The 17,902-nt window shown below is 39.3% G+C and overlaps 1 protein-coding gene across 4 annotated transcripts in view; it reads left to right on the plus strand.

The window, feature by feature from the left end:
- The first annotated feature begins 307 nt into the window (after window positions 1-307).
- Window positions 308-17,902, plus strand: part of RBMS1 (RNA binding motif single stranded interacting protein 1) — a 144,998-nt gene continuing 127,403 nt past the window's right edge. For 2 of the 4 annotated variants that reach the window (XM_054175196.1, XM_054175203.1), the window contains exon 1: window positions 308-671. In XM_054175196.1, coding sequence (XP_054031171.1) covers window positions 597-671 — 75 coding nt within the window. In that variant the 5' untranslated portion in view covers window positions 308-596. The remainder of the gene's footprint in view (window positions 672-17,902) is intronic. The other 2 variants (XM_054175173.1, XM_054175181.1) reach the window with 1 other exon arrangement.

Below are 17,902 nucleotides of genomic sequence, written 5' to 3' on the forward strand. Positions count from 1 at the left end.
TGCCGATACGACCACTGCAGCCCTCCTCCTTCTCCGGAACGTGGACCCCCCACCCCCTCCCTGCTCCGCTCCCCACGGGCATCCCAGCTTTTTCCGGCTCTAAAGCGGCGCCTCGGCTGAGCACCCCCGCTCGCTGCGGGCCGCCGAATAGCTCCCCCCTGCCCCGCGGGGGCTGCCCAGCCGCCGGGCCGGGGCCGTGGTCGCACGGCGGGCGCCGAGTGGGGCTAAGCACCGCCCCTCGTCCCCTCTCTCCCTCCCTCCTCCTTCCCTCCCTCCGCCAGCCCTGCTCCGCCGCCTGGCACCGCCACCGCTGCCGTGCCGGCCCCGAGCGCTCCCCGCTCCGCCAGCCGGCCCGCCGCCGCTGCTCGGCCCCGGCCGGGCGGGGACTTGGCAGCAACTCCCGGGGACTGAGCGAGAGTGTCTGCCTCCGCAGCCGCCACTTCACCGTGGCTTTTGGGTGGAGGAGGAGGAAGGTCTGGGCTCGGCCGAAGAGCAGCAGCAGCAGCCGCCGGCGGAGAGGAAGAGAGACGGAGAGGCGGCCGGAGCCCCCCAAAGTGCCCCCCCATCCCTGCATTGCAGGCTACATTTCCAGCTTCATGGGCAAAGTGTGGAAACAGCAGATGTACCCCCAGTACACCACCTACTACTACCCCCAGTATCTGCAGGCGAAGGTAGGGTACGGCACGCCGGGCGCTGCGGCGCGGCTAAGGCTGGCCCCGCGCCGGGGCGGATGGCCAGGGCCGAGCCCGGACGGGGGCTCCGCGGAGCGGGGCACAGCCCGGGGAGGCGGTCAGGTTGCATCGGGGGATGGAGACAGGAAAGAGCCGGAAGCCCCTTCCTGCCGCCAGCCGCCGCCCCGGGAGCGCCTGCGGGAACCCCTCGGGCCGCTCAGCGGCCGCCGGGCTCCCACCTCCTCCCTTCGGTCCCGCTGTGCCGTCTCCGACCCGTCTCCTTCCCTCTCGCTTTCTCCCTCTCGCCGGTGGTCCCTCCTCTTCCCTAAGGCTCCCGGCGTGTCTCCTCCTTCCCAACCACGTCCTCGGCCGCTCTGCGGGGCCCCGCTCCCGCTGCCTTCACCTAGCGCAGCCTCCTTGAACGCAGAGGAACGACCCAAACTTTGGCTGGCAGGCCCCGAACTGGGTCTGTCCATTGTCGTAGTCGCACTTTCCGCAAGGGCGGGGGTGCGCTGACATCCTGGGGGGCGGCAGGGCGTGCTGATTGCTGTGATAGGGATGGCCGTAATTCCCCTCGCATACGGACACTGAGGAGGCTCGTGGACTCTGATGGGTGCTCATTGTCCGTTTCTTGGACCTTTGTAAGCTGCCACCCTGCAGTTTAAAACTGGATTAAAAATACATTAAGGGTTCAGCTCCTGATGGCAAATGTTGTACAGGCGTAGCTGTTGTTTGCAGGAAAATTGATGACAGTAGTTCTGGTAGTGGTGGATCTCCACTTTTTTTTTTTTTTTTTCAATAAAATTCCCTTTCTCCTTCAAGTCTGTAAGGGTAGCCAGCCCCACCGCTCTAGAAGCATCATGCTGCAAACTGGCAGATGCAGAGGTGGTTGCATCAGCTGTCTGGAACATTTAGCATAAGCTTCTCCAACCACCAGTGTCACGCCTCACAAATCAAAACAGACCTATATGAGGCTTGAAAGTGTGAACTTTTTAGAGGTTATAACCATGGCACCTGGGTTTTTTGTTGTGAGGTTTTTGTTTTAGTGGGGTTTTGTGTTTGTTTGGGGAATTTTGTTTCCTTTTTTTGGCTATTGTAGGGTCATGCCTATGTGGCAATGACAGGAAAAGAATTCCCTTTATCTGCACACTTGCTAGACTGTTACTGTCATCTGCGTTACTATGTTGTGAAATGTAATTTATACTGTTTGGCTGAAAAATAAGTTCAGTTTGGCAGTCATGAGACGTTTTTCAAGTCAGTAATGAGAGGGCTTTGAAATGCTCTTTCATATATACAGAAATTGATAGAAGGTCTTAGGCGATTTGAAATTACTAATCTCGTGAGTGTGTAATTGACATCAGTAGCCATTTAAAGATTATGCTGCAGAGTAATCACTTAAGTACTGTTTAGATAAATATTTTTAATGTATCATTTTAAAGACAGGTAGAGTGCCTAAAGGATGGCCTTTTGCCTCACTTTATTATATAAATATTATCAAAGGAAAAAAAAAGGTTTTGTTCAGAAACTTTTATCTTTATGATTTTGTGTGGAAGTAGTAAGTTACAAAACAAGTACCTAACATTGAATATATATAAAGCAGTGTCACTTGTCTTTTTTGAACTGTAAATAATTGAAGAGGAAGATAAACTCTAATAGCTTACTGTAGTTATTAAAGTATGATCCTAGAAATATATGATCCTATGAGAAAGCTTGATAGATCATCTTTTGAAAATGTTTCCTGTACAGATAATTTAATATTGATTTGTATTACAGTCAATGACATCTTCAAAACATCTTGCAGTCTTTGCTATGAAATTATACAGCCTGAAATTACATTACTCTGTTTCAGCAGAAAGAACACACAGCCATTTGGCCTACGCACAGGAAATCGAGTATCTGGGATCCAGTGAAAGTTTCCCTTTTACAGAGATACTGATTTTATAAAAGAAATAAAAGAAAAAAGGTGTCTCCTTAGTATAAACAAAAAGGACCTGTGACTAAATTTTGATAATTCAAGTATGCAGAATTCACTAATATAAGCAATCTTCTCACTATGGATCCCCTCTGAACAAGTAGAAAAAAATAATTTCATTAACAATTTTCTGTTGTTCTATTCTTTGGGCCCTAAGAGAACCTGTTGTCCTGTACATCAACTATTTCAGTAATTCTGGAGAAATGTTTTGTTTTTATCACAGGCAAATTGAATTGAATAGCCTTTGCTGCATATATGAATGGTAATGGTACATGATTACACTAGGGAATGTAAGAGATTTTGAAACTAGAAAATCTGGAGATTAATAAGCTGCTAACAGATAATTAGGATATGGTAGGAACTGCTTGAAGGAGGAGTTTTCTGTAGAGAGCTCAAATGTAGTCATGAGAACTTGCATGCATTCCTAGTGGCTCTTTAGGTTAAAATGTTGATGTGTCAACTATTCTAATTGCTACAAAATATGTTACAGATTTTAAAAACAGATTTTGCATTTGCCTGTTATGATCTTTATAATCTTATTCATGAAGTATCCAAGATGGTTCAGTCATATATCCTGGGAGAAAATATAAACATTTGCTGTGATTCAGCACCTCCCTCCCCCTAGTCTTAGGGAGCTCAGCATTGAAAGAGATCAGGGAAACCAGAGACTTAAATTAAAAGAACAAAATAAACATTGGAAGCAAGTGTAAGGCTTTTAATGTGAAAAATCATTACAGCAATGAAAATAGTTTGAGATGGTTTCAAGCTGAAGCTTGTAAAACCTTTTGCATTTTTGGGACTGCCATGCTTTTTAGTCTAGCAAAAGCTATGTTTGACATATCTGTTAAACTTTCATGTCTTCTAACGAATGTATGTTTCAGGCTAGTTCCTGTATTGCATCATTGTATGGTGTGTCAGAGGACATAAAAAATATTTTCCAAGTTCAATGCATGTTTGTAAAGTTTTAGATACTTTCTTAAACAATATTTTGGTAACATTGCTTTGCAAGTTTCAAGGAAATTAAAGTATTAATTTCCTGAATACTTTATTTGTAATGAAAGGATTCTCTAACTCAACATTTTAGAAAGTGATGCTAATTAAGATTGTATGTGTTTTACTAATGCTTAAAGGCCTCTCTAACCAGGAGTAAAATCTGATTGTGCTGGGCAAAGTATAGTAACATTTAACAAGACAGAGTACGCATACACTAATACAATTGTGTATATATATATTCAAGGCCATTATCTGTTGGCTTTGGTCAAGTAAGAAATAAAAGTCAATTGGTTTGTTTTCCTTTACCTAAATATCAAGTGGAATTCAGGGACAGAATGCACACAATGATTTACAAATAAATTATGATAACTAGCTGTATTACTGTTTTTTCCTTGGACTAGAATGCAACAATATGACTGGTTTTATGGATCTTAAAGGAAAGTTCTTTGTATAAAAGAGAGTTAGTAGAAACTGGCAACATTTCCTATAGACAGTGTGATTTATTTAAGTGCAAGCATTTAACAGCTATAGATAATACTCATGTGATACTTGCATTCTCTTATTTTTGAATGGTATTAGGTAACAAAACCCAGAAGAAAGGAAATCTTGCTAAATGACTTTAGAGTGGGCTTCTAACTATGTAATTTGGTAGCTGCAAGCCTAGTACTCTGGTAGCTAGGAAAAAAGAACTAATATTTCTAGAAGTTTGTGTACGTTTATAAGCAAGACTGTTGTGGTGGGTTGAAGTTTCCCATTCACTAACTCAGTTGGAAGCAAATGGAAGTTGCCACAACTGTTGATCGATACAAACTTCTAGTAAGCAGGCAGACTCTGTCACATCATAAACTTTCAGGCTTTGCCAGCAAGCTTTAACATGGGAACATTTTATCCAGGCCTGTTGATGGCAGAGTAAGTAGGAAATCAGTTAACAGGAAACTTACTGTAGTGTTAAACAAAGCAGATATGAAACTTTCCTATTAGGAGACACTGGGTAATCCAAAGTTTACTGTCAGTGTATGAAGTTAACAGACTGATGTAGAACCTTCTGGTTTAGATGCTTCTAAAGCAGAGATGGTAGGCCCCTCTATTGCTTTGTTGCTAATGAATACCTTTACTGACTTCTGTGACAAGCACGGGTTTATCACCTCTTTGAAAGTTTTGCTAGCTTATGAGCTGATTTTAATCAGCATAAATGGTTACTAATTCTAATCAGTTTAGTTAGATTTATTCCATAAGCAGTGTGACAGCAAAATCTGTACGTAGAAGGCAGCAAGTTTACAGTAACACGGTATATGTCTGTTTGTAAGGTTGGATAGAAATAATTCGTGCACTTCTCATTGTGGTAAGTTACATTAATTGTCCATCATTGTGATCTTGCTGGTTCTTGACTAAGCTTAGAAATACATTAAAAAAAAAAAAAAATCCCCAAAGGTTAGCTGTAGGCAAACTTTTTGGCTCTGCAGTTACCTGGTCCTCAGCCTCCTCAGCCATTTGAACACATTCTCTCATATTCTGGTCGGTCTGAGATGTTATTGTGCAACTATCCAAAAAATTCCTTGAAAAAGTGTTGAGGAAGGAAAAGAAGTACAAAATGTACCAGTTTTTAGGAAAAAACTTGAGAGTGTTGGTGGTGAGGTTATTCCTCTGGCTCTATAAAATAATCCCAGGGGATGTAAAATGTCAAGAAATTAAGAGTGTTCTCTAGAATGAGCATTTTGTCATCTTCTAAACATCCCAGTCCAAAGCTGAGAGTGCCTGTTTGCATCCATCCATCCATCGGACAAGCCAGTGAATTTGATTGTTCCATGTAATTGTTCTAGCTAGCTTATTTTGTGTGGTGCATCTCTGTCCTTGTCCAAGTTATATAGCTCTTTGTAACTTTCAAAGGTCAGTTTAGGTGGCTTGCTGTGAACTAGAAGTATGTCCTTCAGAAAGTATTCCTAGAAACTCTTGGATGAATAATTCTTCTATATGCAAAAGTTGAAGCCTTTGTAGAAATGGATAGAGCAAAGTTCATGCAACCCTCTGCAAATGTTTGTCCTCCGTGCTTCAAATTGCTCCAGTTTTGAAGTACCTCTGTATCATAGCCTCTCTTCAGTAGTGTTGGAATAGCTCCATTGGCCAATACTCATTGGTAGCAGGATGTAACTGGATAGATTGTTAATAGTAGTGGCTACAGAAAATGTTAAGCCTAGATATTCCACATTGATACATGTTAATGTATCATGTATGTTAATGGACATCATTGTAACTATTAAATTTACAAACATTTCACATCATCATCTTGAAGAGCAGCTTCATTGAAATCAGCGTGAGTTTTGCCTTAGATTTCAGATAAGCAACATTTTATTTACTAGAAACTTGACTCATGCTTGGGTTATGCTGGCCATGCTTATTTCGGAGGTGATGTACAATAACTTGATATTCATACGCTTCACTTGGGAGGGCCAAAGTGCAAGACACATATTGTGTGATGGGGACTGGAATCAAGGAGAATTATCAGTGGCTTCCATAAAATGTGCTAATTTTGTACATTTTCTAGGGAATTTTATAAGAAGAGTTTTAAAAAAAGCTACAACTTCCTTCTTTAACCAAACCTCCTTCAAGAGGGGCATGGTAGAAACATACATGCATTGGAGACTGAATTGGCACATGACAGTAAAAAATATTCCTCCTCCATCCTTAATAGTAGAAATGACAGATCCTTATTATCTTTTAATTTCATCCCTAGACTACATTGTGCTTGGGGCTTAATTTGATAGTGTGTGTGATTTGCCTTATTTAACAAATGTCAGCAAAATCTTGTGCCCTTTTCTTGATTTAGTAGTACCTTTACTGCTGATGTAGCTCTGGAGGCCGATGGTCTTATGGGACTGCCTTTTATGGAAAAGTGATAAACCAATATATGACTTGAAAAGGGCTTCTAAAATTTGTTCAGTACTGTTTTCCTTTTGTATTTGATTGTTGACCCCCCCACTCCCCCTGGCACAGAGTATGTTCCAAAACTGCAACTACTGAATTTATATTCAGTAGTTAGGCAAGAACTGTAAGAGACCAGAGTTACATGAATGTCTGCTTCATACTAGTGTGTTTGTTAGGTTTAACTTCAGTGCAGGATCCCAAGGTAGTCATGAAAGCTGTGTAGTCAGGTTTGTAGGGGAAGAAGTTAATTTTCTTTGAATAAAATAGTTCTTTAAAGTATGTTTTCTTTCACAACTCAACTGTTACGCTTGGTAGTAACTAGGTCTTTTTCTCATTACTTTTAAACCAGGGTCAAGCTTATGCTGCTTGGATTCTTATTTGCTTCCAACACTTTGCCGCTATTTAGAGCATAAAACTTCAGGCTTCAGTCTCAAGGATGAAATTTCTTGAGAGTAAATTTCTAAGCTTCCACTTAGTCTTGAAGGAACAAAGGAGAAACAGAAAAAAAAATTGAAAATTTCCAGTGGAGAATAATAGAATATACTGAAGTTGTTTTGTTTTGTTTCTCTAAATCAGTTTATCCATAAAGCATCGCCTTTCAGAAAAATGTGCAGGAGATACATTAAAACCCCCCACCATGGACACAATTTTTAAGCTGCTTTAAAATCTGAGCAGCAGTTTGAGCTGTCAATGTTGATAGATGTGTCATTCAGAAAAGTAATAGATGCTACTAATCCAGCAATTGTAATGAAGGACGCTTGATTGTGATAGCGTTAAAGAATTTTGAACAAAGGCATAGGAAAAAAATGGAAAATATAGCTTGGTACAGTTACGTATTTCAGTCTTAGTCTTCCAAGAAGCTGTAATCATGAGCTAATAACAATGGTTTAAAAAAATAAGTTGTTTTTCATGAAATTATGCTTTGGCTTGAGAAATAGTCTTTTGAAGATACGTGCTTAGATTTAGCCAAAAAATATGCTACAAATTATGTATGCATTTTTGCTATGTTGTGTAGACTTTCTCTGGCCTGTGTAAAGTAGCGATCATAAATATTCCTACTGGAAACTCACCTGCTTTGTTAAAGAAGTGAACAATGTAGAGTGAACAGGCTTCATTTTGTGGTTTTTACTACAGGTTAAGAGCTGAATTCCCTTACTTGTCTCTTGGCAACACACACTGACACAATTTCTGTAGCAGTTTATAGGCTGTAGTAGTGTCTGTGACCTCTTCTATGCCTCAGGCCATAGCTACATAATCACTTTAATTTTACATAACTATGCACAGCAGCCAAGAAGGGCAGTTGAGTCTTTCCCCATTGCCCCCAGCAACTCATTCCTGTCCCTTCCCTTTTGTTGGCACTAGCATTTGTATGATCAGTCAGTGAGCAGAATCAAGAAAAAGGTTTAGCCGAAAACTAACCCAAAAATTCCAACTGTAAAACATTTTTACAGTGGAGTGATTAATGCGGCACTTAAAGAGTTTGAGATTTGCATAGCTGTGGAGGAAGTTGTCTCCTGGAAAAGTCCACCTTCTTGGGTCTTGCTTTTGGACAGCAAAAGTGGTGGTGCTTACCTTTTCTAAAGAGAAGGCTTTCCGTGTCCTTAGCTAAAAGAGCAAAAGATCCATGCCAAAGGAAGACACAGCACAACTCTTAGGTTACCAAAAATTATTGATTGCATATATATGCAGATAACTACCAGTATAATTTTTCTGTGACTTTCTCTACTGCCGTTTTAAATTGTGTTGAATGGCAGTGTGCTAAGTGTTAAAAAGCCATTTCAGTCTATCATTCATTCTTACAACCAATCAGCATGGAAGAAAGTGTGAAATAAGTTGCTGAGAGCGTTAAAGTTAGGTATAGGCCTGGGAGGAAAGAAAGAAAGAAATGTAAATAGGCCTTCCAGAGGCCATGTAGCATAGTGTTACAGCTAACTTTCCATTTTCAGCACACTGCAACATTGATATTTTATTTCATTCTGAGGAAAGAGGGGAGAAGGCTGGCACTTCAAATTAGCAGCAGCTGCAGAATTAAGACAAGGGTGTTAGTGACTCATTTGGAAAAGTACTAGCTAAAACATTCTGTCTCCTAGAAAAAACATTTAAGACGCGTTTATGATACAAACTTTGAATTTCATGAATAGTGCCCATTTACTTCTGACAATTGCATATTAAATGCATGGGAGAATGCATGGGAGCATTTTGGAGGGGGAAACATCTCAGTTAATAGAGTCAAAGGCTCCAGAATGCCTCTTACTTCTTTTAACACAATCAGATATCAAAAAATTCAGAATCTTATTGTTCCAGGCAGAAGGAAAAAATGGTGGTACTCAGTTGTTTCTTTGATGTAGCTGAATTATTGACAAAGAGTAGTCAAAATCCAGTTTCCCTCAACATAGGCATTTTGAATAATAGGAGGAGTTTCTTTGTTCTCAGTCCCACATTCCATTCTCCAGTTCACTATTCTTGCTGTTTAGGCATCAGGATGGTATATTGGTGCTTAAGTTTAGGTTGTTCTCTATTCTTTTCATATCTCTATTTGGGTGAGTTTTTTCCCCCCTTCTCTGATGAATGTATGTTTCCCTGTTTTATCCCCAAATCCTACAAATGGCTTTATTTAGCTTTAAGAGGAGAAGGCTAAAGAGAAGTCTAACTGCTGACTATATCAAATCAGCATGTATAGACAAGGTGGAACCAGACCCTTCTTGGAGGTGCACAGGGATAGGATCACAGGATTATTCAGGTTGGAAAGGACTTTATGGGCTCTCTAATCCAACTTTCTCCTCAAAGCAGTGTCACCTATAAGATCAGATCAGGTAGCTGAGGATCTTAGCCAGTCTGGGCTAAAAGCACAGCATCTCTGCACAACCTCATCTAATGATGGCTGTCCTCATGGTGAATTTTATTCCCTGCTCTGTCTGAACATCTCGTTTAATCTTACACTTACTGATGAGTCCTTGCACTGTGCACCACTATAAGAACATGGCTTCTTCTCTTTGATAACCTTCTCAGAGGTTTCCATTCTACAAATGGAAAGCTGTTATAAAGTCTCCAAATCATTCTTCAGACTGAATAAGCCCAGTTTCTCCAGTTTTTCAGAGAGTATGTGATCCAGGCCCCAGCTGTCTTGACTGGCCTCCACTGAACTTGCTCCAGCTCAGCAAAGTCTTTCTTTTACTTGGGGCCTGAAGGTGCCATGTAGTATTCTAGATGGGGTGTATCAAATGGGGGGGTAGCCACTTCCCTCACCTAGATGCAGCCCAAGGGGCACACCTTAATACCAGCTCATGCTCAGCTTGTGGTCTGCCACAACCCTCATTGTCTGTTCCAGAAGAGTTGCTTTCCAGCCAGTCAGTCCCCAGCCTATAATTCTGCAAGGGACTCTTCCATCCCAGGTGCAGAACTTTGCACTTCTCATATAAAAATGTTGAACACACCATCCAAAGATAGACACTTGTAGTGTTCTACTTGGTACTGGCCTCCAGGTATTAACTATGGTTCCCTGAGCCTTGCTATCCTGTTAGTTTCATTCTAATCTACTTGTCCAGATTATAATGTCAGATGAATATACTGGGACACAGTGTCAAAGTCTGTACTAAAATGAATGTGAATACCATTTGTTGCTCTGCCCTGGTCTACAGATGGTTTTATCATAGATGGGAATAAGCAATAGGGTGCAGCGCAGTGGACACAAGTTGTGCAATGAGATAATAAGACAAAGAACTTTTCTCTTTTTTTCCCCACCATAAAGGTGGCCAAGCCCCTGAACAGATGCTAAAAGAGGTTCTGAAATCTGATGGAGGTAGTAAAAACTAACCTGGATAAGGTACTGAGCACCCTGATATAGGTGAACCTGCTCTTGAAAGGAAGTTGGACTAGATGACCTCCAGATATCCTTTCCAAACTAGTGTGTGATTCTGTAAGGTAGATCCTGATAACTATCATTAGTATAAAAGGCTGTAACATAATTGTTACAGTTCCTTCTATTCTTCATCATTGTAAGCTGTGATATGGTATTTGGAAAGGAAAGATACAGAAGCAAGTCTCATTTTCTACTTAACGGAGCATGCATTCTACGAAGGTGCAAATGACATTTCAATAATCTCTTCAACATGTAAATTCCCTTATTCCTTTTTGGAAAATACCATTTTTTAAGCTGCTCAAAATTGAAGGATTTAGATTTGTCTATTTGTTTGTTCTTCTCTTGGCAGAACATTACAGTGCTACAAAACTGCTGTTCATTGTGACAGACGTGTATACATTCTCATACTGAGCTGAGATTTCTTGCTCCTGCACCCAGTCTGAATTTTGTATCAGGCATGAATTAAAACTTAAAACAATAATTAACCTCAGATTAAATCCTGTTTCTTTCCAACTTGACATTATTCAGAGGAACAGCAATGAGGAAGGCAGTGTTCTGAGTTTCTAGTAGAAAACACGGGAAAAATTACTGTGTTCCTGTTGCTCTTCACTGACAATTCTACTACACCTCAAGTGACTTGTCTTCCAGTTTACAAGGAGTTCATCAACTGCAGAAGCTATGGATATATGAAAGCCTTCCAAACCCACCCACCCAGCTTCTTTAGCGGGTTCTGCTTTGATTAGCAGTTCTTTCCAGTGTCTTTTTATATACTCACTCCTCCATATATTCTAAGGATTTTCAGTGGCGGTTATAATAATAGGAAGCGCCTATGACCCCAAACCATGAATATAATCTTAAAGATGCTGCTTCTACTAGATCTCAAAAAAAGGAGTTGTCAGCCAGACTGATGATGAGAAAAACATGTAAAGCCTACCAAACGTCAGTTCATTTTTGCACTGCTAACTAAATAATTTGATCACAGTTGTTCAATAGTTCTGAAAATCAAGTTTCTTGTTATGTGTCAGAATACATATTTAGGGTCCTAAAACATGATTCAGTTGGCCTTAAGATGACTTCCTCCTCATGGCTAGGAAGCTATGGAGACAGCAGCATTATTACTCCAAGTCATTATCACAGAAAAAAAAAGCACGTAATTGAACATTTATTTATGTCGTTCTTTATCCCAGAGTGTTTACCTTGATGGTGACTGGTCTATCTGAACGTAAATAAAAGTGAAGATTTTAACAGAAAAAAATAGAATTAGGAAAAAAATGCAAGGCACATTTGTGCACTGGCAGCGTTTCTAGTTTTTGGAATTTTAAATGCTACTCTTGGACTATTTAGTTGAAGGTTTGGGACTAGGGAAGAGTGTTACGCAGCATCGAACACGTACATGCTAATTAGTCATGGATCTTTCTGTGAGAAAGAGCCAAAATAGGTGGTAAAGAAGAAAGAATGACAAGGTTTACTTTGCCACGCTGCTTCGAGGCAGAAAAGCAACTGTACATATTTTATATCTGCTATCACTTTCCTTTGTTTAATACTGGGAGTGAAATTCCAGGTTGGATAAACAAGTGAATAATGAACAAAATAATGACCACTACTCCTTTCTTGCTGTCTGTCTGTCTTTCTGTCTGTCTGTCTGTCTTGGAAAAAACAACCTTGTGTAAAAAATAAAACACACTGGGCCATTTCCCATGCATACCTACAGTCTTCATCTCTATCAAGATTAGTGTAAAGATCTTTTTTTTAACTGATATTGATAGAAAATTTAGAAACACATATATGTTAAGCAACAGAACTCCTGACATTTTGCAGCACACCCTTCTAAGAGTAAGAATTTATCTGAGTGTTTTCTTCCAAAATGTATTCCATCTTTCCCATTAAAGGAAAATGGGCTGCATCTCACCCAGTTGCTTTTATTGTCCAGGGAAAATGCTGCAGATCTGGTGGTTGTTGTGCTCTGGTTGTTGTTCCTAATACTTACATATATAAACATTGTAAAAATTTTGTTGGATTCATCTAACAATTGTTATAAAACATTCACTGTTGATCCAGATTCCTGGACTAAGTAGTTATTGCTCCTCTTTAATCCTTGACAGTGGTGGTGTCTACTCTGCGAGACAGCCTGTGCTTTGAGTAATTTAGGTATTGGGCAGCCTAGTGAAGTATGTATGTGTGTGTATTGTTTATAAAGTATTCTGGGTGGCTGCTGTATAACGAAAGCACTTCTCTGTAAAATGGCATTTTTTTCATAAAGACAGTGCTTCTCTTGACACTGATAGTGACTTTCATGTGTTCTTTAACTTAAATGGCCATAGAATCTAGTCTTTGCAGAAAAGTTATGCACCAGAATCTTACTTCTATCTAAAAAAATAAAAAAAAATTAAAAAAAAATCAACATTATAATACTACTTTTCATATTTATTTCATTACATCTCCCCATTTTTCAATTGCAATGAGCTGTAAAATCTCCGGATTGTAACAGACCATTGTTGTTCATGCCAGCCTGTAGCTTTGAAGCAGAATCCAGGATCCATTTGCTCTGGATCCCTTGGAGACAGCACAAAGAAGGCTCACTGGTACCAAGAGTTGTATAGAAGTCTGAGCAACTCTGACATCAAGAGACTGAGCTGGGATTTCTGGGAGCAGGAAGCTGAGAGCCATGTCTGGGAATGGCAAATATTTCACAGTTTTAGCGAGAATCTTTTGATAATTGATACTTATAAGGAATAGCATCTGGAATAGAGGAAAGAAAAGCATGGCTCAGGATAGCAATGAGATAACAGTAAATTAGTAATCTGGTTTCTGTAATTTTCTACAATCTTGGCTTCACTGAGGCCATAGACATCTTTGGAAGAATTACTGGCTATTAGTCCTTACTCCCATGTTGAGAGACGTAGAGTATCTGGTCTCAAGATCAGTGGGTTTGAACAGAAGGAATGTGGTTCCATAGGCAAATCTGCTTTGCTTTCTTTGTTCCCCTAGCATGGAGTGTATCTCTGAAAGTGGTTTGAATAGGTTCTTTAAAGGTGGCTATAGACCTGTCTCTTGAGCTTTGTGTTGTCGTTTGAGGTAGGAAACGGGAAAAATGTAAATGAAAAATACAAAGCTGGCTGAAGGGAAAATAGATGGAAAACTAATTTCGAAAGAGGAAAATTGCTGAAGAGAACAGATAAGGGAAAAGAATGAGAGAAAAGGGCAGGAAAGAGAAAAAGCACAGTTCAGCGGAGAGGCTGGGCATGTGTGCCAGAGCATGGCACAAAGAAGACACCTCCAGTGCCAGGCCAACTGTGGGGAGTTGCATCTCCAACAAAAGGAGAATGAAGGCAGTATTCTGGAACAATTCAGTTTGGGGACTGCTAAAGTTCAGCAAAAAATAAAGGTTAATTTTACAAAAACAATGGAGAATTTTGGGGAATAGACAGGTAGGACCTCGGGGAAAAGGCCTTGTTTTTTATAGATTGTGAGAGGACAAAAGGTACTCGTGGGGAATATTTGGCAGTTACCTTTGCCTCTTAACTGGTGCAGCCATACTGTGATACTGTAGATAAAGTTACAGAGGTAAACTCAGAACTGAAGACTTTGCCATTTCTTTTTATTTCTTGTAGATTGTACATCTGTTTTCTTATTACAGTGAAACCAGAGTAAGTGCAAAGACTTCCTGAACACACTCTTAAATGACGTGGTAATGTTGCTATTCTTTTTGATATTTTATATGTTCAGGGATTCTATTACCCTGATAGGTCTGGCATGAGTCTCAATCCAAGAAAATCTATAGTATAGCAAGGACTAAATGGAATTAGCATCCACATAGCACCCAGAGTATTACTATACTCTATCGCATAGTAAGTACTACTGGAAAAAGTGGGTAAACAGAAAAAAATTAAATCAGAAGACATCTTTATCAAGATAAAAAAGTAGAAGAGTATGAGTGGAAAATAGAGTTCTGTTGAAATTACACAGTGTATCAGCCCAAGTGAAACTTGGAATATATAGTAACATATTTTCATGGCTTTAAACTTTACACATACAGAAACATGCTTTCTCAGAGGCTAAAGTCCATCCTAGCAGTCTGAGCAGGTCAAGTGTTTGGACTAGAAATAACATTCCAGCTTGCTTTGGTGAGGGGAGAGGTGGGCTTCCTGTTTGGGTTAAAATCACTTGCAGGGAAAAGCAGGACCAAGAGAAGCTTTGAAGTGCTAAAGTCACCATGGGAAAATAGCATTTCCATAACTTAGATGGGATTATTTGTATATTTTAATACATATTTTTTACGATGTGGACAAAATCACTCTCTACTGTGCTATAGACTTTAGAGATGGTAGAGATCATGATATGACAAACGGGTAACGGGTAACACAGAGATTGTATTTTTCTCTCATAGTCTACCTCTGTGGAGCAACACTGACCAACAGGGGCTTCAATTTTGTAGAAAAGGAGTCACAAATAATAAATAGTGATTTTGCATTTTGAGTATGCTGTACTGAAGCCACAACTCTACCTGATGAAGAGCTCCTTTTTAATTTTTTTCAGGCTTTGGTTTGTGAGTTTTTTTGTGGTTTTGTTGGGTTTTTTTTTTTTAATCGTTGATCGTATTGATGATAATAGCCCTCAAAAAAAAAAAAAAAAAGAAAATTCCAGTTTTGCAGCATAGAGTTTAATCCTGAATCTCTTGTGTGCAGTGATCCTCTGAGAATGGTATTTGGCGTTGAGTTCCTTTATTTTGACTGCAGGGATCTTTGACGAGTACCTGCTGTGCAAGCACTGTGCAGGATAGTAACACAGCGAGCACTGGTGGAAGACCAGATATAAAGGTTTATTAGGTATTCTGGAATAATTACCCCCAAATAATTTCAAGGGAACAGAGCTTTCTTCTTGAATAAGAGTGCCATTGTCCAAACCAGCGTAATATATTTTCAAAGCCACTGAAACACTGAAATCTGATTGCCTTCTCATGGCGTTACTTATAAATCTTTATGCATACACAAGCTTTCTGTTCCTAATTCTTTTCAGGACAAAGCGTTGAAGGTTTGATGATGCTGAAGTAAACAGATTGTGTTAGACAGTAACAGAATATTGATGTTAATAAGATTTAGGGTTTGTCTACACATAAAATGTAATGGAATTTATGAGGAAATACTTTTATGGAATTGGTAAGCATTATAAATTGCCACATAGATGTTCACTTTTCTACCCATCCATATCAAGCGTTACTTCCAAATAATTCTGGTAAACTTCCAAATGTAGACAAGATTTAATCAAGCCTGACTCGATGTGCTAAACTCATGTCAACTAATGCTCTATTAACTGTATTGCCCGCTAATTCATGATTTTCATAGTTTTAATTATATGACTAAATCCAGTAATTTCAGAAGTAAATAAATGCACAACAAATATTTATTCACCTCACTAAGTGAGGATTTTACCTGCATGCAGTGTTCAGAACTCCAGAGTACTTGGCAGAACACAGGTGGGGTTTCTCTGCATTTGTTTTGCTGTCCCCTTTCTTGAAAATTGTAAGCACTGAGGTTACACAGGTATCTTCAATTTAAAATTAAATTGAAAGGTTTCTGGGATATGCAGGCATGTAAAACACCTGACTGTGCACATCATAATTCTATCAACATTTATATTACACAGTAGTAGTTCTAGACATAAAAAGTTATGCAGAAAAATGGCTATGAAGTTGCTTAGCCTTATAAAAACTACATTAACAGCGTTGTATACATATGATGTATTTAATTTAATTGCACTAAGCACTGACATGAGAGCAACTCTGCTTAGTTATGGCCCTCCACTTAAAATTTGAGGGACATGGAGTTAAGTAATGCTGAATAGAATTTGACTCTAAATACAGAGGGGAAAAAACCCAAACCCAAACTACCACAGTCTCTAGCATATTCTACTTTTGTGACTCTTCTAGACTTCCAAGAGAATTGTACATTTGCATCCCAGGGCAGAAATTAGCCGTGTGCTTGGAAGCATGAAATCTCTCAAGGTAATACTTCATAACTATGGAATGTATCCCATGACTGATATGTAGCTAAGAACCAAGAATCAAATTACACATTAGAAATACTTGAAATTAAGTATTTATCTAGTAAAAGAGAGCATTATATGAGGTAAACAATCTATGTTTTTGTCTTTTTGGAGATGTATTGCAACATAAATATATGAAACATTTAAATAAGTATGCAGGAAAGATCCTGCTTTTAAAAAATTTTAGTAGTATTTCTTTAAGAAGTATTTGTTGTTGTTGTTTTTCTTGAGTTCATCTATTAGCATTTTATATATATATATATTTTTTAAAGTATCTTTTTAATTTCTTTTCATATTCTTCTTCACTCCAATTGTTTGGAACTTTTGATCTCAAGCAATCAATTCCCAAACATAGATACCTGTTTCACCAAGGAAGGAGTGAACATCCCAAAATTCTTACTGGTGTCAGCACAGGAGCATTTACTAAGGCATTCTCAGTGTGTTTTTACTAAAAAGAAAACAAAAACTGAAAACAAAAGTTAAATTTGTGAACTCCATTGTCCCCCATCTTCGTGCATGTAAGATTGACAATTATTTGACTATTCATTTTCACTGTGGCCCAAACATCTGCCGGTACGGATGAGCTGTTTTGTCCTCAAGCAAACATACCTTATGTAGTGTGAACTATACTCACTTTTCATGAATCCATTCCCAGTACAAACTGAAGCCCTATACTGGTCAGGTTTAATGAGGACAGATTCTATCCATCTCATCTTCCCATGATACTTCTGCCTGCCTACAGCATTGTGCCAGGTAGGGAAGGTGATAAACATGATTTTGGGTAGCAGCTCTCATAGTTTGGGAGACCCTTCTCTGTTGGCTTTGATCAATATAAAGAATTACTAAGGATCAAACTAAACCTACAGAAAGCAAATTCTTGTGGAAAATAGAAAAACATGTTTAGTTGAAATAAATTTTAAAGGGAAGATGTTTGTTGTTTTACCTGAGGTTCTGTTCACATGAGCCCAGAGGGTCAGGAGGATTTTCTCTGGAAGCTGGGTTTGACACTGCATATGAGAGACTGCAAGGTACCTGGTAGTCGATTTAGCTTATCAGTTGTTACTCATTATATTACTGAAGCACTCTGGCAGCCCTCCATACATGTCAAGAATCCTTTGCATGAGGTGCATGACTGCCATGATGGGCTTTCATGTCTCAACGAAACACAGGAGCAAAGTGAACTTAGGAGGGTATAAATAAACTGGGTAGTAGTAGTAGTGTTTTGTGTGATAATCCTTGGCTTTAACTTAAACTACTACTTTTTTTTTTTTTTTTTGTAAACTCGTTGCATAATGTGCATTCAATATCCTGCAACTAATGGGTTCTATTAGGCAAATCTCAGTAGTTAGGGAGATAATGTCAGACCTCATGGTCAAAAGAACTCAGTTCCAACAAAGTGAGATGTTATTTTTTGCTAATACTTAATTTCTAGCAACTTTAATT

The sequence above is a fragment of the Dryobates pubescens genome, chromosome 2 (assembly GCF_014839835.1).
Source record: "Dryobates pubescens isolate bDryPub1 chromosome 2, bDryPub1.pri, whole genome shotgun sequence".
Lineage (NCBI taxonomy): Eukaryota > Metazoa > Chordata > Aves > Piciformes > Picidae > Dryobates > Dryobates pubescens.